We start from the raw sequence: 25,272 nt of genomic DNA, 5'->3' as shown, positions 1-25,272 counted from the left end.
GCAGCTAATTTTTAATTTTTTTTTGTAGAGATGAGGGTCTGCTATATTGCCCAGGCTGGTCTTGAACTCCTGGCCTCAAGTGATTCTCTCACCTTGGCCTCCCAAAGTGTTGGGATTACAGGTGTGAGCCACTACACCTGGCCTCATTAAGCTTTTTCTCTGCTGCAAACCTTGCTGTCTTGGTGGATTGGTATGTTACTATGCAGTGGGCATATGAACCTGTTGGTTGTATAAGACTTCTAGAACCTTGCAAACTCTTACCACCATCTCACCCTGCCTTGCTGGGAAAGAGGTTAGAGCTGTTATAAAGGGGAACATAGAGTGCATTGGTTACGTATAGTCCCACCATCATCATGAATGCTGCCCTCAAAAGCTTTCTTAGGAAACTGTCCATGACACAGGGTGGGATTCAAGCTCACCGATCAGCGGTTCCATAAAGGTGAGGCCTGGAGGCTGCAGAAATGGCCACAGTCACAGCGGGAACGCCATAGCCCACTGGAAACATGATCCACTTCATGAGTCTGTTGATGCTTGAGTAGTTGACCACCGTCAGGTTCCGTGCAGTGAGGAAGAGGTGCAGGCCCTCCAGCAGCATCCAGGTGAAGGCAGCCAGGTAGAGATAATGCAAGGCACCGGCGATGATGGCGCACAGCACCTCAGGGAGGAGAAAGGAATGCCTGAAGGGGTTGTCAGGGTGGAGTATGGCCCTAGGACCTCTCCTTGACATTGGCTTTGGGTTCAGAGCACCTGACACCAGACCAAGGGCATTAAAAGTAAAGGGGAACTGGACGCAGTGGCTCATGTCTATAATTGCAGCACTTTGGGAGGCTGAAGTGGGAGGACTGCTTGAGCCCAGGAGTTTGAGACCAGCCTGGGAAACTTAGTGAGACCCCATCTCAATTATATTTAAAAAAATAAAGATAGTTGATAGTCAAGGCTAGCATTGTCCATCTGGGCACCAACCCCTTCAACCTGCCCTTGGGACTGAAAGTGGTGCCACCTCCACCTATGTCACTTTGCAACAGATCACCAGAATATATCCCTCCTTTTTAACTAAGACTTTGTATACTTTGAGCAATGTCTCCTTTCCTCATCCACTTCCCCACTCAACCTCTGGGAACCTCCTTTCTATTCTCTACTCTTACTGTACTGGCTGGTGACTATAGTTAATAATAATATATTATGAATTTCAAAGTTGCTAAAAGAGTGGATTTTGTTTTATTTTATTTCTTTCAGACAGGATCTCACTCTGTCACCCAGGTGGAGTGCAGTGGCATAATCATAGCTCATTGCAGCCTTGACCTCTCAGGCTCAAGTGATCCTCCCACCTCAGCCTCCCAAGTAGCTGGGACTATAAGTGTGTACCACCATACTTGCTAAGTTTTGCAGAGACGGGGTCTCACTCTATTGCCCAGGCCAGTCTCCAACTCCTGGGCTGAAGTGATCCTCCCGCCTCAGCCTCCTAAAGTGCTAGGATTACAAGCATGAGCCTTCACCCACAGTCCAAAAAGAGTGAATTTTAAATGTTTTCATCACAAAGAAATGATAAGTATGGAAGTGATAGATATGTTCATTATCCTGGTTTGATCATTTCATAAGGTGTACGTCTATGGAAACTTCACATTGTACCCCATAATTTTATACAATTATTATTTTTCAATTAAGAATAAAATTGGCCGGGCGCGGTGGCTCAACCCTGTAATCCCAGCACTTTGGGAGGCCGAGGCGGGCGGATCACAAGGTCAGGAGATCGAGACCACAGTGAAACCCCGTCTCTACTAAAAATACAAAAAATTAGCCGGGCGCGGTGGCGGGCGCCTGTAGTCCCAGCTACTCAGGAGGCTGAGGCAGGAGAATGGCGGGAACCCGGGAGGCGGAGCTTGCAGCGAGCCGAGATGTGCCACTGTACTCCAGCCTGGGCAACAGCGTGAGACTCCGTCTCAAAAAAAAAAAAAAAAAAAAAAAAAAAAAAAAAAAAAAAAAGAATAAAATTGAGGGAAAAAGTTTCACTTTAGCATAAGAGATTGTGATTATGATTCTTTTTTTTTTTTGAGACAGAGTCTTGCTCTGTCACCCAGCCTGTAGTACAGTGGTTGCAATCAAAGTTCACTGCAGCCTCGAACTCCTGGGTTCAAGTAATCCTCCTGCGTCAGCCTCCCAAGCGGCTGGGACTACAGATGTGCACCACTATGCCCAGCTTATTTTGTTATTTTTTTGTTTTTTGTAGAGACAAGGTCTCACTATATTGCCCAGGATGGCCTCGAACCCCTGGCCTCGAGTGATCTTTCCACCATTGCCTCCCAGTGTGCTGGGATTACAGATGTGAGTCACTGTGTCTGGCCCAAGGGATTATTTGAAGCTGAAGGCAGTTGAGAAGAAGCAGAGACAAAAAAAGCTCTCTGCCCTCCCCCTATTTGCCTAAAAGCAGGACATACCTTTATGTACTTGTCTTTTTTGGGGGGGGGGTGAGAACACTTAAAATCTACTTTGTTAGCAATTTTTCAATACACAATATGTTGTTCTTGACTATGGTCATCATGATGTACAACAGCTCTCTTGAATTTATTCTTCCTGTCTAGTTGAAATTTGGTATCCTTTGACCAGTAGCCCCCTAAACCCCTTCCCTGCTGCCCTAGTCTCTGCTAACAACCATTTCTGCTCTTTGCTTTTGTGAGTTTGGCTATTTTAGATTCCACACATAAGTGAGATCATGCACTATTTGTCTTTCTGTACCTTGCTTATTTCACCCAGCATAACACTCTCCAGGTTCATCCATGTTATCACAAATGGCAGGATTTCCTTCTTTTTCTGAAGACTGAGTAGTACACCAGGACATTAATTTACAAAGGTATTCCTCCTACCTATTCTCTTCTTTCTACCCTTCTACCCTTGCTATGGAGAGGATGAAAGTTGATCACCAAGACAACTTATTTATTTATTTAAGATGGAGTTTTGCTCTTGTTGCCCAGGTTGGAGTTCAATGGCACAATCTTGGCTCACTGCAGCCTCTGCTTCCCGGGTTCAAGCAATTCTCCTGCCTTAGCCTCCCAAGTAGCTGGGATTACAGGTGCTCACCACCATGCTCAGCTAATATTTTGTATTTTTAGTAGAGACGGAGTTTCGCCAAGTTGACCAGGCTGGTCTTGAATTCCTGACCTCAGCTGATCTGCCCACCTCGGCCTCCCAAAGTGCTGGGATTACAGGCGTAAGCCACTGTACCCAGCCACCAAGACAACTTTAGTTCCTCATGGGTCTGGAGCCAACGCTGGAGGAATCCACAAAACCAATGATATGGTTTGGCTCTGTGTCCCCACCCAAATGGTTTGGCTCTGTGTCCCCACCCAAATCTCATCTTGAATTGTACTCCCATAATCCCCACGTGTTGTGGGAGGGACCCGGTGGGAGATAATTTGAATCATGAGGGCGGTTCCCCCCCATACTGTTCTCGCGGTAGGGAAAAAGTCTCACGAGATCTGATGGTTTTATCAGGGGTTTCCGCTGTTGGATCTTCCTCATTTTTTTCTCTTGCTGCAACCGTGTAAAAAGTGCCTTTTGCTCGGGAGGCCAAGGCGGGCAGATCACGAGGTTGGGAGATTGAGACCATCCTGGCTAATACGGTGAAACCCAGTCTCTACTAAAAAAATACAAAAAATTAGCCGGGTATAGTGGCGGGCGCCTGTAGTCCCAGCTACTTGGGAGGCTGAGGCAGGAGAATGGCGTGAACCCAGGAGGTGGAGCTTGCAGTGAGCCGAGATGGCACCACTGCACTCCAGCCTGGGCGACAGAGCAAGACTCCGTCTAAAAAAAAAAAAAGTGCCTTTTGCCTCCCGCCATGATTCTGAGGCCTCCCCCGCCATGTGGAACGGTAAGCCCATTTAAACCTCTTTTTCTTCCCAGTCTCGGGTATGTCTTTATCAGCAGCCTGAAAATGGACTCATACAATCAGTGATACTAATTATCTATCGCTCATTTCTCAGATATTTGCCTTCCCATACTTTGCTGCCCCTAAAGACCGAAGATCGTTTTCCCTTCTCCAAAAATTTATCATTCTTTGTCAAAAATGCTGTTGTTCTAAACTACCTCTTTGAGAATGCCTCATTCCCTGGGTATCTCCCATGTATATATGAAATATACATGTTAATACACTTCTGTTTGCTTTTTCTCTTATCTGTCTTTTGTTATACGGGTCCCAGCTACCAGAATGGTAGCAGGAGAATTATATTTTTCTCCTCTACAGACCCAAAGATATTTTATTAAGGAATCCAGCGCAGGCTTGCTCCATGAGCTCAGTGTCCCTTGGGGCAGGGCAGGGCATCCTCTGAGACACTGTCAGTACCTTGGATTCAGTTTGGTCAATCCCCACGAGGAAGAGGAGGTGGGCCACGAAGAGGCAGAGCGAGAGCTGCAGATGCAGCGAGGTGCTGGTGTTCTGGATGGTTTTACACAGGAGGAAGGTGAGGGCCGCCAGGAGGAGGCACAGCAGAGACAGGCTCAGCCCCACATAGGTGATGATAGTCAGCACAGGATCCTCCTCCTGGGACCGAGAAAAAGAGTTCACAGTTACGCTTTCCTGCACTGGGATTATGGCTCCCTCCTTGAACTGCGGCATCCTAGACACAGGCACCAAGCCCGGTAGTAGTGTGGGGCCGTTAGACTGCTAATGTAGATTGCTAATGTAGGCTGCTAATATAGACTGCTAATATAGATTGCTAATGTGGATTGTTAACGTAGACTGCCAATGTAGACTGTTAACGTAGACTGCCAATGTGGATTGTTAACGTAGACTGCCAATGTGGATTGTTAACGTAGACTGCCAATGTAGACTGTTAACGTAGACTGCCAATGTGGATTGTTAACGTAGACTGCCAATGTGGATTGTTAACGTAGACTGCCAATGTGGATTGTTAACGTAGACTGCCAATGTGGATTGTTAACGTAGACTGCCAATGTGGATTGTTAACGTAGACTGCCAATGTGGATTGTTAACGTAGACTGCCAATGTGGATTGTTAACGTAGACTGCCAATGTGGATTGCTAATGTAGACTGCTAATGTGGATTGCTAATGTAGACTGCTAATGTAGATTGCAAATGTAGACTGCCAATGTAGATTGCTAATGTAGACTGCTAATGTAGATTGCTAGACCGTCTTTTTTGTTTTCAGCTTTATTGAGGTGTATACTTAATGTACCAAAAATTGCACATATTAAATGTATACATTTTGATGAGTTTGGACATATGCATAGGTAGGGCGGCAGAATATGTCACCATCCCCTCAAAAAAAGTAGAATGGCAGTTACCAGAGGCTGGGGAGAGGAGAGAGAGAGAACAGGGAGCGGTTTAAGGAGTGAAGAAATTCAGTGTTGCAAGATGAAAGAGTTCTGGAGATGGATGGTGGTTGATGATTGCACAATATGAATGTACTTTACTGAACTGCATATACATTGAAAAATGGCTAAGATGGTAAATTTTATGTTCTGCGTATTTTGCCACAATCTTTACAAAGTGTTTTTTGGGCCATGGTATCTCACACCTGTAATCCCAATAGCTTTGGGAAGCTGAGGTGGGAGGATTGCTGGAGGCCACGAGTTCAAGACTGGCCTGAGCAACAAGTGAGACCCCGTATCTAAAAAAAAATAAGTATTTTTGTATGCAGAGGGCTTGTGCTATGCAGTACCAGTTTGATCCCAGAGCTCATACTAATGATGGGATTTTAAAAACTTTTTTCAGTTCAGAGATACATATGCAGGTTTGTTACACAGATAAACCCCTGTTGCGGGGGTTTGTTGTACAGATTATTTCGTCACCCAGGTATTAAGCCTGGTACCCATTAATTATTTTTACTGGTCCTCTCCTTCCTCCTACCCTCCACCCTCCGATAAGCCCCAGTGTCTGTTGTTCCCCTCTTTGTGTCCATATATTCTCCTAATTTAGCTCCCACTTATAAGTGAGAACGCAAGTATTTGGTTTTCTGTTCCTGCGCTCGTTCACTAAGGATAATGGCCTTGGTCTCCATCCATGTCCCTGCAAAGGACATGAGCTCATTCTTTTTTATGGCTGCATAGTATTCCATGGTGTGTATGTACCACATTTTCTTTATCCAGTCTACCATTGATGGCCATTTAGGTTGATTCTGTGTCTCTGCTATTGTGAATAGTGCTGCAGTGAACATACATGTGCATGTGTCTTTATGATAAAATGATTTATATTCCTTTGTGTATATACCCAGTAATAGGATTGCTGGGTTGAATGGTAGTTCTGTTTTCAGCTCTTTGAGAAATTGCCACGCTGCTTTCCATAATGGTTGAACTAATTTACAATCCCACCAACAGTGTGTGTTCCTTTTCTTCTGCCACCTCACCAGCAACTGTTATTTTTTCACTTTTTAATAGTAGTCATTCATGATGTGGTTTACAGTAATCATGTTTTTTTTTGAGACAGAGTCTCGCTCTTTCACCAGGCTGGAGTGCAGTGGCACGATCTCGGCTCACTGCAACCTCTGCCTCCCAGGTTCAAGCAATTCTCCTGCCTCAGCCTCCTGAGTAGCTGGGGCTACAGGTGTGCGCCACCACACGTGGCTAATTTTTGTGTTTTTAGTAAAGATGGAGTTTCACCATGTTGGCCAGGATGGTCTTGATCTCCTGACCTCTTGATCTGCCTGCCTCAGCCTCCTAAAGTTCTGGGATTACAGGTGTGAGCCACTGTGCCTGGCCCAGTCATCATGTTTTTGCCCTGGGGTCCTACAGTCTGAGCAACTGAGGTCAGCCATGTAGACACTGCGTACCTATGTGAATGATCGCCCAATACATACCCTGAACACCAAGGCTCAGGTGAGCTTCCTGGCTGACAACACTTCACATGCGTTGTCATAAGTCATTGCTGGGAGAATTAATTGCATCTGTATGACTTTCCTGGGAGAGGACACTGGAAGCTTGCACCAGGTTTCTCCTGGACTTCTTATCTTGTGTCTTTTCCATATGTTGATTTTTTTTTTTTTTTTTGAGACGGAGTCTTGCCCTATCACCCAGGCTGGAGTGCAATGGCATCATCTCAGCTCCCTGCAACCTCCGCCTCCCAGGTTCAAGCTGTCCTCTTGTCTCAGCCTCCCGAGTAGCTGGGATTACAGGCATGTACTACCATGTTCAGCTAATTTTTGTATTTTTAGCAGAGATAGGTTTTTGCCATGTTGGTCAGGCTGGTTTCAAACTCTTTTTTTTTTTTTTTTGAGACGGAATCTCACTCTGTCACCCAGGCTGGAGTGCAGTGGCACGATCTCGGCTCACTGCAAGCTTTGCCTCCCGAGTTCACGCCATTTTCCTGCCTCGGCCTCCCGAGTAGCTGGGACTACAGGCTCCCGCCACCACGCCCGGCTAATTTTTTTGTATTTTTAGTAGAGACGGAGTTTCACCGTGTTAGCCGGGATGGTCTCGATTTCCTGACCTCGTGATCCGCCCGTCTCGGCCTCCCAAAGTGCTGGGATTATAGGCATGAGCCACCGCGCCCGGCCTCAAACTCTTGATCTCAGGTGATCTGCCCATCTTGGCCTCCCAAAGTGCTGGGATTAAAGGCATGAGCCACCATGCTTGGCCTTTTTTTCAGTTTTTTTAAAAATAGCACTTATTACCATTTAGTAGGGGCTCAGAAAGTATTTGCTGGAAGAATAAAACATTTACATCATACCTGGCTGGTGAAGGCCATCAGGACAGCGAAGCTGGACAGGTGACTGCAATTACACATGGTGTGACTCTTGTTCACGTGTATCAGGAAGCAGCCATCCCTGGACCACAGGCCTCCCTGCTTTGTGTTCTCCCAGTAGACACAGAAGGCCTTTTTGATACTGTGGTTTATCTGAAAATAGAAAGGGCTCATTGTCTTTGCCTTTTTTTTTTTTTTTTTTTTTTTTTTTTTTTTTTTGAGATGAAATCTCGGCTCACTGCAACCTGCCCAGGCTGGAGTGCAAGCAATTCTCCTGGCTCAAGCTCAGACGTGCTCACTAATTTTTTTTTTTTTTTTTTTTTTTTTTTTTTTTTTTTTTTTTTGAGACAGTCTTGCTCTGTCGCCCAGGCCAGTGGCGCAATCCGCTCACTGCAAGCTCCGCCTCCCGGGTTCAAGCAATTCTCCTCAGCCTCAGCCCCGCCCCTCCCGAATTTTTTCTATTTTTAGTAGAGACTGGGATTCCTGACAGTGATCCGCCCACCTCGCCTCCCAAACCAGGGCCACCACGCCCGGCCACCGGGATAATTTTTGTATTTTTTGTAGAGACAGGGTCAACTATGTTGCCCAGGCTGGTCTTGAACTCCTGGATTCAAGCAATCTGCCTTCCTTTGCCTCCCAAAGTGCTGGGATCGTACGGGCATAAGCCACCGCATGCAGCCAGCTCATTGTCTTTTTCCTCAGGAGGGACAGTTCTCAGTGTTGGCCTATGCCAGGGTGCCACCTGCTAAGGCATCTGTGCGAAGTGTGACTCAGGTGATTTCTGTTTTGTTTGTTTATTTTTGGGTCAGGGTCTCATTCTGTCGCCCAGGCTGGAGTGCTGTGGTGCAGTCACAGCTCACTGCCGCCTTGACCTCCCTGGCTCAAATGATCCTCCCATCTCAGCCTCCACAGTAGCTGGAACTACAAGTGTGCACCACCATGCCCAGCTAACTCTTGTGTTTTGAGTAGAGATGGGGTTTCAACATGTTGCCCAGGCTGGTCTTGAACTCCTGGCCTCAAGCAATCCTCCTGCCTTGGCCTCCCAAGATGCTGTGGTTATGGGCATGAACCACTGCACCTAATTTCTATTTTATGTGGCCACCAGGACTCCTGATCAATAACCGCAGCTCTTTTGGGTTTTCATGTAACATAAAATAAAGCGAAGTCTCCCTGGGAACGACAGTTTCAAGAGATTTCATTGGTTTTAGAACCTTGCCCCAACCATGGGAGTAAAACAAACAAACAAACAAACAAACAAACAAAAAACCAGTGGAGTCTGAAGCTCACATAATGTTTTTCCCTAAAGTCTCTCTAAGCCAAATGTCCCCGGTTGTTGTATAATCGATTTTGTCTCAGACTCCCTTACATCACAGTAATTGCTCATGCGATGAGAGGCATGGTATAGGAAAGAAATGTCATGAGGAGAGAGATTAAAATTAGCCTTTGAAGCTGGGTGCAGTGGCTCACGACTATAATCCCAGCACTTTGGGAGGCCAAGGTGGGTGGGTCACCTAAAGTCAGGAGCTGGAGACCAGTCTGTCCAACATGGCCAGACCCCATCTCTACTAAAAATACAAAAATGAGCCAGGCGTGGTGGCACTCGCCTGTAATCCCAGCTACTTGGGAGGCTAAGGCAGGAGAATTGCTTGGGCCTGGGAGGTGGAGGTTGCAGTGAGCTGAGATCGCACCACTGCACTCCAGCCTGAGCGACAGATTCTGATTCCAAAAAAAAAAAAAAAAAAAAAAAAAAAGAAAGAAAGAAAATAGAAAAAGAGGCCGGATGAGGTTCATACTTACAATTTCAGGGTTTTAAGAAGTTGAGGTGGGAGGATTGCTTGAGGCCAGGAGTTTGAGACCAGCCTGGACAACACTATCAGTTCCTCTCGCTACCAAAAATAAAAAAATTAGTGGGGCGTGGTGGCACACACCTGTAGTTCCAGCTGCCGGGGAGGCTGGGGAGGCTGAGGTGGGAGAGTCCCTTGAACCTAGGAGTTCGAGGCTGTAGTGAGCTATAACTGTGCAACTGCACTCCAGCCTGGGCAACAGAATGAGCCCCTTTCTCAAAAAAGGTAAAGATATAGGTCAAATTAACTTTAATAAGAAATTTTATTTAACCCACTTATTCAACATAGTATCTTTTAAATAGATCACTATAAATTAATATAATCAACATAGATATTATCAAGGAGATAGTTGACATTCTTTTCTTCTTTTCTTTCTTTCTTTCTTTTTTTTTGAGACGGAGTCTGGCTCTGTCGCCAGGCTGGAGTGCAGTGGCGTGATCTCGGCTCAGCGCAACCTCTGCCTCCGGGGTTCAAGCGATTCTCCTGCCTCAATCTCCCAAGTAGCTGGGACTACAGGCATGTGCCACCACGCCCGGCTAATTTTTGTATTTTTAGTAGAGATGGGGTTTCATCATGTTGGCCAGGATGGTCTCGATCGCTTGACCTCATGATCCGCCCATCTTGGCCTCCCAAAGTGCTGGGATTACAGGCATGCCCTTTCTTCTTTTCTTTTTTTTGTTTTGATTTACTTCTTTTTAAAAATTTATTTTTAATTTATACATTATAATTGTATATATTTATGGGATACAGTGTGATGTTATAATTCTTGTATTTGCATACAATGTAGAATGATTAAATCTAATTCTTTTTTTTTTTTTGCATTTATTCTTATTGGTTCTCTGAACCTCCTGGATCTGTGGTTTGGTGTTTGACATTGGTTTGGGGAAATTCTCAGTCACTTCCCTCCCTCCCTCCCTCCCTCCCTCCCTCCCTCCCTCCTCCCTCCCTCCCTCCCTCCCTCCCTCCCTCCCTCCCTTCCTTCCTTCCTTCCTTCCTTCCTTCCTTCCTTCCTTCCTTCCTTCCTTCCTTCCTTCCTTCCTTCCTTCCTTTCCTCTTTGTTTCTTTCTTTCTTTTCTTCTTCTCCTTCTTGTTTTTCTTCTTCTGATAGTGTCTTGCTCTGTGCTCCAGGCAGGAGTGCAGTGGTGCAGTCATAGCTCACTGCAGCCTCCAACTCCTGAGCTCAAGCGATCCTCTTGCCTCAGCCTCCCAAGTAGCTGGAATGATAGGAGCATGCCAGTCTGCCTGGTTTAAATCAAGCTAATTATTTTCTTCTTATTAAGTCTTCAAAGGCTGATTTACAGGATGTAAATCTGGAAATACTGTCTTCAAAATCTCGATTCAGACCAGCCACATTTCAAATGCTCAATAGCAACAGGTCCTCCTGACTATGACCCTGAACAGGGCGGGTCTAGAACCACAGCCTGGGATGATACACACATTGTTTGACCTGCCTCCTTGAGACCTGACAAGCTCAAATCACACCTGTGACCCACCTTCACGTGCTGGAAAGTCAGCGTCACAGACTTGGAGAGCGACACGTTCCTTTTGGGTCCAATGGCAGCACTCACTACCTGAGAGTTCAGAAACACTCGATCCTTCTCATCCGTCTCTTCAAAAAAAGTTGCATTTATGATGTTTCCAAGAGAAGAATATGAGATAAAGGCAACGGCACTGGGACCTGAGGAAACAGAAAAATGGAATCATTTTTCTTTTCTTTTCTGTTTCTTTCTTTTTTTTTTTTTTGAGATGGAGTCTCGCTTTTGTCGCCCAGCCAGGCTGGAGTGCAGTGGCGCGATCTCGGCTCACTGCAACCTCCGTCTCCCAGGTTTAAGTGATTCTCCTGCCTCAGCCTCCAAAGTAGCTGGGATTACAGGCACGCACCACCATGCCTGGCTAATTTTTTGTCTTTTTAGTAGAGACGGGGTTTCACTGTGTTGACCAGGCTGGTCTGGAACTCCTGACCTCAGGTGATCCACCTACCTTGGTCTCCCAAAGTGCTGGAATTACAGGCATGAGCCACCGCGCTCAGCTAATTTTTGCATTTTTAGGAGAGACAAGGTTTCACCATGTTTGCTAGGCTGGTCTTAAACTCCTGACCTCAGGTGATCTGCCCACCTTGGAAAGTGTTGAGATTACAGGCATAAGCCACCATGCCCAACTCAAAAACTGAATCTTTAAAAGCGTCTCCAAAGCCAGGCAAAGTGGCACTGCCAGTGACTTGGGAGGCTGTAATCCCAGTGACTTGGGAGGCTGAGACTGGAGGATCACTTGAGCCCAGGAGGTTGAGGCTGCAGTGAACCATGATTACACCACTGCACTCCAGCCTGGGTAACAAAGCAAGATCCTGTCTCAAAAAAAAAAAAAAAAAAAAAAAAAAAAAAAAGAATTGTATTCGGTGGCATTGAGTACATTTATAATGTTTTCATCACCTCTATGTCGTTTGAAAACATTCTCATAATCTCCAAAAGAGAGCCCATTCCCATAAGCAGTCCTCACTGAGCCCCTGGGAACCACCAACCTGCTTTCTGTCTCTATGAGTTCACCTATTCTAGACATTTCATATAAATGGAATCATACACTGTGACCTTCTATATCTGCCGTGTTTCATTCAGCATCATGTCTTCAAAGTTCATCTGTGTTGTAGCATGCGTCAGTGCTTCATTCCTTTTTCTGACCAAATAATATTCCATTATATGGATATACCACCTTCTATTTATCCAGTCTTTCACTGATGGACATTTGAGTCATTTTCATTTTTTGGCTATTTTGAATAATGTTGCTGTGAGGACAGTGTGTTCTTATGTATATTAATTTTTTTTTTTTTTGAGACAGAGTTTCCCTTTTTTTTGTCCAGGCTGGAGTGCAATGGCGTGATCTCAGCTCACTGCAACCTCCACCTCCAGGGTTCAAGTAATTCTCAGCCTCCCGAGTAGCTGGGATTACAGGCACCCAGCACCACACCTGGTTAATTTTGTATTTTTTAGTAGAGATGGGGGTTTATCCATGTTGGTCAGGCTGGTCTCGAACTCCCAACCACAGGTGGTCTGCCTGCCTCGGCCTCCCAAAGTGCTAGGATTACAGGCGTGAGCCACCACACCCGGTTTACCATTTTTTAGAAGAGTTGTTCTCAGCTGGAGCTTAAATCCTGCGATCCCTGGAGGGTTCGTTATAACAGAGTGTTGGGGCCGGGCAAGGTGGCTCACACCTGTAACCCCAGCACTTTAGAAGACTGAGGGGGTGGATCAACTGAGATCAGGAGTTCGAGACCAGCCTGGTCAACATGGTGAAACCCCCGTCTCTACTAAAAATACAAAAATTAGCTGGAGGTTATGGTGCATGCCTGTAATCCCAGCTACTTGGGAGGCTGAGGCTGGAGAATCGCTTGAACCTGGGAGGCGGAGGCTGCAGTGAGCTGCGATCACGCCACTGCACTCCAGCTTGGGCGACAGAGTGAGACTCCATCTCAAAGACAAAAACAAAAAAACAAAAACAAAACAAAAAAAAGAATTTTCATACAAACAACCCACTTTTTGCATTTTGTGGAAACATCAAAGTCTGGTAACACCGAGATGATGAATAATAATCTATTTCTTCTTACAAAGGCTGTGGGTACTGTGGACACCCTGACTTGAATCCCTGGGATTCTTGGTTTCTTTATTTTTTTTAATTTATTTTTTATTTTTAAATTTTTATTATACTTTAAGTTCTAGGGTACATGTGCACAATGTGCAGGTTTGTTACATATGTATACTTGTGCCATGTTGGTGTGCTGCACCCATCAACTCATCAGCACCCATCAACTCGTCATTTACATCAGGTATAACTCCCAATGCCATCCCTCCTCCTTTCCGCCTTTCCCCCCTCCCCATAATAGGCCCCAGTGTGTGATGTTCCCCTTCCAGAGTCCAAGTGATCACGTTGTTCAGTTCCCACCTATGAGTGAGAACATGCGGTGTTTCGTTTTCTGTTCTTGCGATAGTTTGCTGAGAATGATGGTTTCCAGCTGCATCCATGTCCCTGCAAAGGACACAAACTCATCCTTTTTTATGGCTGCATAGTATTCCATGGTGTATATGTGCCACATTTTCTTAATCCAGTCTGCCACTGATGGACATTTGGGTTGATTCCAAGTCTTTGCTATTGTGAATAGTGCTGCAATAAACATACGTGTGCATGTGTCTTTATAGCAGCATGATTTATAATCCTTTGGGTATATCCCTAGTAGTGGGATGGCTGGGTCAAATGGTATTTTTAGTTCTAGATCCTTGAGGAATCGCCACACTGTTTTCCACAATGGTTGAACTAGTTTACAGTCCCACCAACAGTGTAAAAGTGTATGCTGATGAATTCTGCTGTAAGCATCGGTGGCTCTGCCTGGGAACGTCCATGGGCGTGAATTTGTGTTTGGCCTGCACAGAGGATAGGCTGGAAGAGCTTGAAAGTTCGGCTCCGAGAACAACTCTCCACCAATGATAGATCAGAGCAGATGGACAGACATCCTAGCTCCCTCTCCCTGAATGGACAACTCAATGGCATTGCACCTCAGGTACCCCAACAGCAACCTGCTCACTCAGGTACCTACCTCTTTGGCTGCCTTTACTTGCCTGTCTTACTTCACCTCTTACCTACAGTGATGGTTCATTTTACATGTCCGCTTGGCTAGGCCGTGGTCCCCAGACATGTGGCATGGATGTTGCCGTGAAAGTGTTTTAAAGATGAGATTAATGTTTAAATCAGTAGACTTTGAGTAAAGCAGATTGCCTGCTATAATGTGGGTGGGCCTCGTCCAATCAGTTGAAGGCCTCAAGAGAAAACAGACTGAGGTCTCCTGAGAAAAAGGGAGTTCTGGCCTCAGACTATCTTTGGATTCAAGCTGCAGTATCAGCTCTTCCTTGTGTCTCCTGCCTGCCTGCCCATCCTGCAGATTTTGGACATGTCGCCCTTCCATAGCTACGTGAGCCAATTCTTTAAAATGTCTCTCCGTGTCTCTCCTCATCTCTTCCTTTCCTTCTCTCTCCCCATCTCTCTCTTTCCATCTCTCTCTTCCCATCTCTCTCTCCATCTCTCTCTCCCCCTCTGCCTTTCCACATCTCTTTCTCTCCATCTCTCTCATCTCTTGCTCTCTCTCTCTCTCTCCTTTCTTCCCACACCCCCACACCCTACACTCTTTAGCTCTTTAATTATGATTCTCTGGAGAAGCCTGAGGAATATACCCACTGTTGTTCCTGGGGATCACCTCCCGAAGAAACTTCTCACACTTCTTTCAGGGTTTGCTTCTGGGTGAACCCAAACTGGGACACAGGGAGAACAGCACTCCCCCACCCTCCCAAACTGCAAAGAAGTCCCTCCCATACTGAATGATAGAAAACCTCCATTTTGGGAAAATGTCTTTTTTTTTTTTTTTTTTTTTAAAAGGGAAAATCTTCAATATCGCAGTTGGAGGGTAACAAGCCCATTAGGGGAGAGCCCAGTGGGCTTCTTTCCCCACGCCTCACACAATGACATGGCTCTGTGTGAAGGATTCTGAATGCAGCCATCCCGCGTACCTTGTGTATCTTTCTGGATGACGTCATTGCAATGGATGTCCATTGAGTTCATTTGTACGTTCAAGTTGAATGTCTTTCTTTCTTCAGAGCAATTGTCTGTAATCACTCGAGTTTCAATAGCTGGTAAGAAAAGCAAGGGGCAGGCTTAGTGATATGGTAAGAAGCTTTAAAAGTATGCATAGGAACGGACACGGTGGTGCATGCCTGTAATCCCAACTACTCAAGAAGCTGAGGCAGAAGGATTGCTTGAGCCCAGGAATTCAAGCCCAGCCAACACAGTGAGATGCTGCCTCTAAAAAAAATGTTCATAGCAACATAAATGGCTCACATTTACTGAATGTCTAGGATGTGTCGGGCACTGAGCTAAGAGCCTTACACATGTCACCTTATAATAACCTATAACCTCACGAGGGACCATTCTATAGATGAGGAAACTGAAGTCAGAAGTTAGGTAAGACTCTAACTCCTGAAACCAAGTTCTTAACTAACAGCTCCTAGCATACACCTTTGAAGAAGCAGTTCTATTTCTAGGAGTTTATTCTCAGAAAGCGATTGTGGACGGAGGGCAGATTTAGCTACAAGAAAGTTCATAGCAGCTTCAGTGACAATGGTGGAAAATGGAGGATTATCTAGATGTTCAGCAAGAAGCAATTGATGAAATAAGTGATGACATGGGCTGGGCACAGTGGCTCACACTTGTAATCCCAGCACTTTGGGAGGTCATAGTAGGTGGATTGCTTGAGGCCAGGAGTTCAAGACCAGCCTTGCCAACATGGTGAAACCCCATCTCTACTAAAAATACAAAAATTAGCTATAGGGTGTGGTGGCATGTACCTGTAACCTCAGCTACTTGGGAGGCTGAGGCACAAGAATAGTTTGAACCGGGAGGCAGAGGTTGTAGTGAGCTGAGATCGTGCCACTGCACTCCAGCCTGGGTGATAGAGTGAGACTCTGTCTCAAAAATAAGTAAGTAAGTAAGTAAATAAATAAATAAGTGATGACATATCCCTATGGTGGGGAACCAGGCTTCAAAGAAAAATAAAGTCACAAATGAATTGCAATCAAGAAAAATTCATGAGAAAAAAGGTAACCATGTGAGTGATGGATGTGTTAGCTAATTTGATTGTGGTTATCATTCCACAATATATATCAAGTCATCCTATTGCACACCTTAAATATATACAATTTTATTTATCAATTACACCTTAATAAAGCTAAAAAGTTAAGCTCTTGAAAATATGTATCTTAAAAGCAGACAGCCCAAGACTGGCTGTGTGTTGGAAATTGTTGAATTGGGTGATGGTTACATCCGGGATTTTATTCTCCTATCTCCTTTCGTGTGTATTAAAAGGTTAAAAAAAAAAAAAAAAAGAAGCAAGCAACAAAATAGCACATCAAGAATGACACTATTTTATGGCTAGGTGCAGTGGCTCATACCTGAATTCCCAGCACTTTGGGAGGCTCAGACTGATTGATTGCTTGAGGTCAGGAGTTCGAAACCAGCCTGGCCAACGTGGTGAAACCCCATTCTACTAATATACAAAAATTAGCTGGGCATGGTGGCAGGTGCCTGTAATCCCTGCTACTAGGGAGGCTGAGGCAGGAGAATTGCTTGAACCCAGGAGGCGGAGGTTTCAGTGACCTAGATCGTGCCACTGCACTCCAGCCTGGGCAATAGAGCGAGACTTCATCTCAAAACAAACAAACAAACAAACAAAAAAGAATGACACTATTTTAACATTCTAGAAACTATTACTGGCTTGTCTAATATTGACTCTCAGTTTTTGAACAGTTTACAAGTATTTAATTATGTATTAATGTTTTTGGCCTATTGTTTCATTCATTTAGTATGTTTTAATGAATAGAAATTCTTGAGCTCAGTATAAGTGAATTTATTGTTATTATTATCATTATTAGTGAGATGGAGTCTTGCTGTTTTGCCCAGGCCGGAGTGCAGTGGCACGCTCTCAGCTAACTGCAACCTCTGTCCCCCGGGTTCAAGCAATTCTCCTGCCTCAGCCTCATGACTAACTGGGATTACAGGCATGCACCACCATGAGTGGCTAATTTTTTTGTTTTTTTTTTTAGTAGAAACAGGGTTTCACCATGTTGGCCAGGCTGGTCTCGAACCCCTGACCTCAGATCATCCATCTGCCTCAGCCTTCCAAAGTGCTAAGATTACAGGCATGAGGCACTGTGCCTGGCCGAATTTATTATTATTATTATTATTTTTATTTTCTGAGACGGAGTCTCGCTCTGTCACCCAGTCTGGAGTGTAGTGGTGCAATCTTGGCTCACTGCAACCTCTGCCTCCGAGGTTCAAATGATTCTCCTGACTCAGCCTCCCGAGTAGTTGAGATTACAGGTGTGCACCACCACACCTGGCTAATTTTTGTATTTTTAGTAGAGACAGGTTTTTGCCATGTTGGCCAGGCTGATCTTGAACTCCTGACCTCAGGTGATCTGCCCACCTCGGCCTCCAAAAGTGCTAGGATTACAGGCGTGAGGCACCTCACCCTGCCCACAATGTTAATTTCATCATCCATTATATTATCGCTTGTTACTCTGTGTTATTTTTATAAAACCTTAATTTGACTTATTTTTATATTATTTAATATTTTCCAGATTAAACTATGTGTTTCACATAAAAAAGAATGACACTATTTTAGTAATATTTCATAATACTAAAGAGTGGAAAGATAGAATAATCATAATTATAGCAATTACTACTGTAGCTTTTTTTCTTTTTTAAAAGTTTGAGTCATTTAGCTTCTGAGGTATCCTAGTCCTAAGTGCATTACATGCACTTTTATTATCTCTATTAAATTTTTTTTTCGAGGCAGGCTCTCACTCTGTTGTCCAGGCTGGAGTGCAGTGGTGCAATCTCAGCTCACTGCAGCCTCAAACTCCTGAGCTCAAGCGATCCTCCCACCTCAGCCTCCCAAGTAACTGGGACCACATTTGCGCACCACCATATCCAGTTAATATTATCCCCATTTTATTGACAGGAGAATGAAGCCCAATGAAGTGAGGGCACTGGTCTCAGATCAAACAATCAGGACGTGGCAAAATCAGGAGAGATGAGATTTATTTGTATTCTGGAAAATAGTTTAATTTTGAACCAAAGTATCCAGATTCCAGTTTTCCAAGAAGAATAGGCACTGACTTTTTCAAAATCTGTTTTTTTTTTTTTTTTTTTTAGGTAAAGTCTTGCTCTGTCACCCAGGCTGGAGTGCATTGATTTAGGGTCAATGCAACCTCTGCCTCCTGGGTTCAAGTGATTCTCCCACCTCAGCCTCCAGAGTAGCGGGGATAACAGTCGCGAGCCACCACGCCCGGCTAATTTTTGTATTTTTAGTAAAGATAAGGTTTCACCATGTTGCCCAGGCTGGTCTCAAACTACTGGCCTCAAGTGATCCACCCACCTTGGCCTCCCAAAATGCTGGGATTATAGGTGTGAGCCACCCTGCCCAGCCGAAAACTGTTTTTTTTTTTTTTTTTTTAATGAGACAGGTTCTTGTTCTGTCATCCAGGTTGGAGTGGCAATGGCATGATCATAGTTCACTGCAGCCTCAAACTCCTAGGTTCAGGCCATCCTCTCCCTCAGCCTCCCGAGTAGCTGAAAGTGCACGTACAAGCCACTGCACCTGGCAAATTTTAAAAATTTTTTAAAAGGATGGGTTCTCGCTATGCTGCCCAGGCTGGTCTTGAGCTCCTGGGCTCAAGTAATTCTCCCACCTTAGCCTCCCAAAGTGCTGGGAATACAGGCGTGAGCCATCATGCCTGGTCCTCAAACTACATTTAAGTGAAAATTCCAGACCTGGGATTGGAAACTATTGGCAATCTTCTGAATAAACAACTTTATTAGGAATAATTGATGTCTAACCAGCTGCACATATTAAAGTGTACAATCTGGTGAGTTTTGTTTCATACACCTCTGAAACCAACACCACAATCAAGGCAGGACGATTTCCACCACCCCTAATAGTTTCCCCAGATTTTCTCATGCCCCTGCCACCCCTCCTTCCTGCCCCTTGCTGTCACTCTAGATAAGTTTGCGTTTTCTAGAATTTATATGCATTTATGTAATATACATAAATGGACTCATGTGGTCTATTCAATTGTTTTTTTTCTAATTGCCTAACCCAGATCCCAGCTGCTAACCAGTCCCCAGTGTGTATCAGGCCTCATTATTGTCTTACCCACACTACTGTTTTGTATTTTCTGGACTTTTTGTTCTGGAGCTTTCAAGGCAGTTTCTAGAACTTTCGATTCCACATCCCGGAGAATAGTGGTAGCTGTGGATGAGATTTCTTGCCTCCCTTCTGTTCTCCATAAAGTCTGATTGGTGAGAAGTGACTCAAATGTGTCCACAATCTTTTGCAGCTTTGAAGACATAAAGAATTTTCATTTTTAAAAAATGTAATCTGGTAAGTCCCATATCCAAAAGAGCAGTAGAAAGGATGAGAAAGCAGGCTCTGGAGCTGGAGGAACCACGTTCAAATCCTGGCACTTCACCATGTCCCAGCTGTGTGCCCTGGGGCAAGTCACTCAATCTCTCTGTGCCCCAGGACAGGAAAGGGAAATCCTAGGGTTTTCTGGAGAATTAAATGAGTTAACAGATGCTATGCTTTTAGGACAGTGTCTGTACTTGGCAAAAGCTATGTAAAGGTGAGTCATTATTATTATTTTTGAGACAGAGTCTTGCTCTGCCGCCCAGGCTGGAGGGCAGTGATGGGATCTTGGCTCACTGCAGCCTCCAGCTCCTGGGTTCAAGCGATTTTCACGCCTCAGCCTCTTGAGTAGCTGGGACTACAAGTGCAGGCCACCATGCTTGACTAATTTTTTAATTTTTAATTTTTTTTTGTATAGACAGGGTCTTGTATGTTGCCCATGCTGGTCTGGAGCTCCTGGGCTCAAACGATTCTCCTGCCTTGGCCTTCCAAAGTAATGGGATTATAGGAGTGAGCCACCGTGCCCGGTTGGGTTAGTTATTATTAACATTTTTTGCCAACAAGGTAGTGATAAGTTTGTTAGAAATAGACCAGTCGTTCTCGATTGGGGAGTGATTCTTTTTTTTTGAGACGGAGTCACCCTCTGTCGCCCAGACTGGAGTGCAGTGGTGCGATCTTGGCTCACTGCAAGCTCCGCCTCCCGGGTTCACGCCATTCTCCTGCCTCAGCCTCCCGAGTCGCTGGGACTACAGGCACCCGCCACCACGCCTGGCTAATTTTTTTTGTATTTTTAGTAGAGACGGGGTTTCACCATGTTAGCCAGGATGGTCTGTATCTCCTGACCTTGTGATCCTCCCGCCTCGGCCTCCCGAAGTGCTGGGATTACAAGTGTGAGCCACCGCGCCTGGCCTGGGGGGCGATTCTTCTACTCCCTCCACAGGGCACATGTGGCGATGGCTGGAGACATTTTTGGTTGTCACTGTCACAACAAGGGAGTGGTTGCCACTACTGAAGCAGTGTCATTGTTTGGGGCAAATACCCGGAGTTTGTCATCTTGCGCCAAGATTAAGGACATGGACACGCATGAAGAGTAAGTTTAGGAGTGGAGGTTTAATAGGCAAAAGAAAGAGAAAAGAGAGCTGTGAGCAGTGGCTCATGCCTGAAATTCCAGAATTTTGGGAGGCTGAGGTGGGGGTGGATCACCTGAGGTCAGGAGTTCAAGACCAACCTGACCAACATGGTGAAACCCTGTCTCTACTGAAAATGCAAAATTAGCCAGGGGTGGTGGCACATGCCTGTAATCCCAGCTACTTGGGATGCTGAGGCAGGAGAGTGGCTTGAATCTGGGAGGCGGAGGAGGCAGAGGTTGTAGTGAGCCAAGATTGCATCACTGCACTCTAGACTGGGCGACAGAGCGAGACTCCATCTCAAAAACAAAAAAAGAAAAAAAGAAAGAAAGAAAGTAGAACAGCTCCCTCCCTTGCGAGAAAGAGGGATGCCCGAAAGGAAAATCCCGCTCACTGACTAGATTTTACAGTCAGGCGCTAGATTTTATAGTCAGGCTGAGGAGGCGGTGTCTGAATTACGTAGGGCCCACAGATTGGTTGGGCCAGGTGTGACATTTACATACTGCTCGGGGAAGGCCGGTTGCCCTACCGTCTTGTCTGCTCCTTACTGTACACATGACTGGCAAAGAGAAGGGAAGATGGAGCTGCCATTTTGATCATGTCTAGTCTCAGGTAGCTTTCTCGTATTGGCACAGCTGCTGGCATTGACCCATAAGCTTCCAGCTTGCTTGTCTATGTCTGCAGCTCGATTTTACAGGCTGCTCTTTGTTAGAAAATAAAATGATTCACTTTGGGAGGCCGAGGCAGGTGAATCACGAGGTCAGGAGATCGAGACCATCCTGGCTAACATGGTAAAACCCCGTCTCTACTAAAAATACAAAGAATTAGCCGGGCGTGGTGGCGGGCACCTGTAGTCCCAGCTACTTGGGAGGCTGAGGCAGGAGAATGGCGTGAACCCGGGAGGTGGAACTTGCAGTGAGCTGAGAGTGAGTGCCACTGCACTCCAACCTGGGAGACAGAGCGAGACTCCGTCTCAAAAAAAAAAAAAAAAAAAAAAAAAAAGAAAAGAAAATGATTTTGGAGCTGCTCTTTGTTAAAAGGAAAACCTCACTGAGGACTTCCTTACCCTCACTATCTGCCTAAGTAATTTCTTTTTAACTCCTATATCACTATTTATTTATCTATTTTTGAGATGGAGTCTTGTTCTGTCACCCAGGGTGGAGTGCAGTGGCGTGATCTCGGCTCACTGCAACCTCCGCCTCCTGGATTCAAGTGATTCTCCTGCTTCAGCCTCCTGAGTAGCTGGGATTACAGGCATGCACCCCCATACCCAGCTAATTTTTGTATTTTTTGTACACATGGGAATTTCATCATGTTGGCCAGGCTGGTCTTGAACTCGACCTCAGGTGATTCACCCACCTTGGCCTCCCAAAGTGCTGGGATTACAGGTGTGAGCCACCATGCCCGGCCTGATTACTTAATTCTTTATTTGTTCATTATTTCAATGACAATTCCTTGAACTCCTAATTTGGGGTTGGTCTTCTTTCCTTCCTCAAGAAGCTCACAGTCTAGAGATTGATTACATGATGTAATTACATATTTATATAAATGCTGTCAGTTGGCCAGAGACAATAATGGATACCATTGGATACTTGAATCTCTTTTTTGCAGCAGTGTGGCAGGCCTTAATGTACTCTGTCTTGGTCTGTCTTTCTTGGTCTGGGATAGATTCCTGTCTTTAGATGGCAGCGCACACACACACACACACACACACACACTCACACACTGTCATATGTAGGTATCTACGCGCACACTGTGTGTGTCTATACCTATATCTATAAGTAGATATAGATATAGACCCCTCTTGGTATATGCACGGTATTGGTTCCAGGACCATCCATATATGCTCAAATCCAATCCGTGCATACTCAAGTCCCATAGGGTCCTTTGGAACTCGCTCATGAAAAGTCAGTCCTTCCTCTTTGTGGGTTTTGCATCCTGACTATATATATATATATATATATATATATATATATTTTTTTTTTTTTTTTTTTTTTTTTTTTTGAGACAGAGTCTTGCTCTGTCACCCAGCCTGGAGTGCAGTGGCAGCATCTCCTCTCACTCTCACTGCAGCCTCTGCCTCCTGGATTCAAGTGATTCTTCTCCCGCAGCCTCCGGGGTTGCTGAGATTACAGGCATGCGCCACCATACCTGGCTAATTTTTGTATTTTTATTAGAGATGAGGTTTCACCATGTTGGCCAGGCTGGTCTCGAACTCCTGACCTCAAGTGATCCACCTGCCTCGGCCTCCCAAAGTGCTGGGATTACAGGCTTGAGCCGCCGTGCCCAGCCCGGCAGTACTGTATTTTTGATTCACATTTGGTTGAAAAATGTCCTTGTGTAGATGGATCCCCGCAGTTCAAATGTGTGCTGTTCAACTGTATATATAGTGATATATCTATAGTGAGCTGGATAATGATACACATATAGTGGTATACCTAATGGTATATCTATATCTATCTATAGGTATATGTATATATACCACAGATATATATATAATATATAATTATATATAATATATAAATATGTACTATTGTGTAGTAATATGATATATGGTAATCATATATATTTACATATAATATGTACTTTATCCTGAATAATATATATTTTTATATAATATATATTTTGTCCTAAATCCATCCCCATTTGCTCACTTTGGGCTTTGTAAATATTTGTTACTGATGTTGTTACCTGGGTAGGGTCCGGGGATCAGCCTGCACTCACCTCTTTCTTGCCTTGGGTTGTCTTTGAGGAGTTCGTGTCTGCAAAAGACATCATGATGGAGTTACTATTGGAACTGAGAGTGACCAGGCAGAGGGGTGGGCAGGTGGGGTAAGTAATGGGGTAGGCAACTTTGCACCTAGAAGGTGAAAGCCTGAACTCATAGTCTTTATCTGTTGTTTATTTTTTAAAAAATTAAAAAATTTTTAATTTAAAAATATTTATTTTTATTTTTATTTTTATTTTTATTTTGAGACAGAGTCTCACTCTGTTGCCCAGGCTGGAGTGCAATGGTGCAACCTTGGTTCACTGCAACCTTCACCTCCTGGGTTCAAGTGATGCTTATGCCTCAGCCTCCTGAGTAGCTGGGATTACAGGCATGCACCTGCAGGCCCGGCTAATTTTTGTATTTTTAGTAGAGAGGGGGTTTCACCATGTTGGCCAGGCTGGTCTCAAACTCCTGACCTCGTGATCGGCCTGCCTCAGCCTCCCAAAGGGCTGGGATTACAGGCATGAGCCATTGCACCCGGCTTTGTTTTTTTTTTAGACAGGGTCTCATTCTGCTCATTCTGTTGCCCAGGGTGGAGTGCGGTGGCACAATCTTGGCTCATTGCAATCTCAGCCTCCTGGACTCAAGCAATCCTCTGCTTCAGCCCCCCGAGTAGCTGGGATTATAGGCATGTACCACCACACTCGGCTAATTTTTTTTTTTTCCATATTTTTTGTAGAGATGGGGTTTTGCCATGTTGGCCAGTCTGGTCTCAAATTCCTGATCTCAGGCGATCCACCCACCTTGGCCTCCCAAAATGTGAGGATTACAGGCGTGAGCCACCGCGCCTGGCCTCCAAATTCTTTTATTCCAGCTTGACTGGAAATTAGAACTGAAATAGCCAAGAAAACAGAAAATTAGAAGCCGCCTGTGTTTAAAGTCAGCCTGGATGGGAATGATAACTGAAACAGAAGCATCAACGTCTGGTCATCAGCTGTTAATGAAGACTTTTGTGTTGGTTCCTGTGCTTAGTGAGGGCATCTCTACTTTAGAAATTCGAGGAAGGGTGCACCTGTAGACCCAGCTGCTTGGGAGGCTGAGGCAGGAGGATCACATGAGCCCAGGCGTTTGAGACCAGCCTGGCCAACATGGCAAAACCCTGTCTCTACCAAAAATAAAAAATTAGCTGGGCATGGTGGCGGGTGCCTGTAATCCCAGCTACTTGGGAGGCTGAGGCAGGAGAATCGCTTGAACCTAGGAGGCAAAGGTTGCAGTGAGCCGAAGTCCACCACTGCACTCCAGCCTGGTAGACAGAACGAGACTCTCTCTGAAAAAAAAAAAGAACAAGGAAAGGCTGGCAAATGTTTACATATGTTTTATCATCATGCTGAGGTTAAATCTGTACTTATTCTACGTCTTGGTTTTCAGCTCAGTCTATTTGCTTGAAAGCACAAACAGCTTTGTTTTAATACTGAACATTTTATTTTAAGAGTTCAAGAACTTTGACTTACAAGCCTGAGTCTAGAATATGTTTGTTATAGGAAGCCGTATTCATTGTAGAGAATTGCCCTTTTGAACCAAAGCTACACACTTTATCACTGGGCGGGGATGTGGGTTGCTTAGAGCTGCCAGCCTTGGTAATAATGAGCCCCAAATGGGCTCAGTCTTTGTAAAAGGATGGTGCAGAACTCTTAACATTAGGAAAACAACCAAAGGCATTTTTCTTTTTTGTAAAATAAGACAAATTTAAGAGATTAACATCAGAACCCAGGTAGAATCACTGTCTGCCTCTACACTGTCAATAGAGGTGCACATTGCTTAGTAAAAGACAGATTTACGGCTGGGCGCTGTGGCTTATGCCTATAATCCCAGCACTTTGAGAGGCCAAGGCAGGAGGA

At 44.9% G+C, this 25,272-nt stretch overlaps 1 protein-coding gene across 1 annotated transcript in view; it reads right to left on the bottom strand.

Moving 5' to 3' along the window:
- ADGRE3 (adhesion G protein-coupled receptor E3) overlaps nucleotides 1-25,272 on the bottom strand; it is a 60,198-nt gene that overhangs the window by 17,730 nt on the left and 17,196 nt on the right. Inside the window, exons 5-11 of the mRNA XM_050769974.1 lie at nucleotides 23,389-23,426; nucleotides 19,286-19,469; nucleotides 15,084-15,203; nucleotides 11,031-11,215; nucleotides 7,679-7,846; nucleotides 4,337-4,534; nucleotides 420-655 (exon numbers count right to left, since the gene is read on the bottom strand). Of these exons, the coding sequence (XP_050625931.1) occupies nucleotides 420-655; nucleotides 4,337-4,534; nucleotides 7,679-7,846; nucleotides 11,031-11,215; nucleotides 15,084-15,203; nucleotides 19,286-19,469; nucleotides 23,389-23,426 (1,129 nt within the window). The remainder of the gene's footprint in view (nucleotides 1-419; nucleotides 656-4,336; nucleotides 4,535-7,678; nucleotides 7,847-11,030; nucleotides 11,216-15,083; nucleotides 15,204-19,285; nucleotides 19,470-23,388; nucleotides 23,427-25,272) is intronic.

This window comes from Macaca thibetana, chromosome 19, assembly GCF_024542745.1.
Source record: "Macaca thibetana thibetana isolate TM-01 chromosome 19, ASM2454274v1, whole genome shotgun sequence".
NCBI lineage: Eukaryota > Metazoa > Chordata > Mammalia > Primates > Cercopithecidae > Macaca > Macaca thibetana.
Note: the sequence above shows the minus strand (reverse complement) of the source record. Positions and strands in the feature narration are given on the sequence as shown.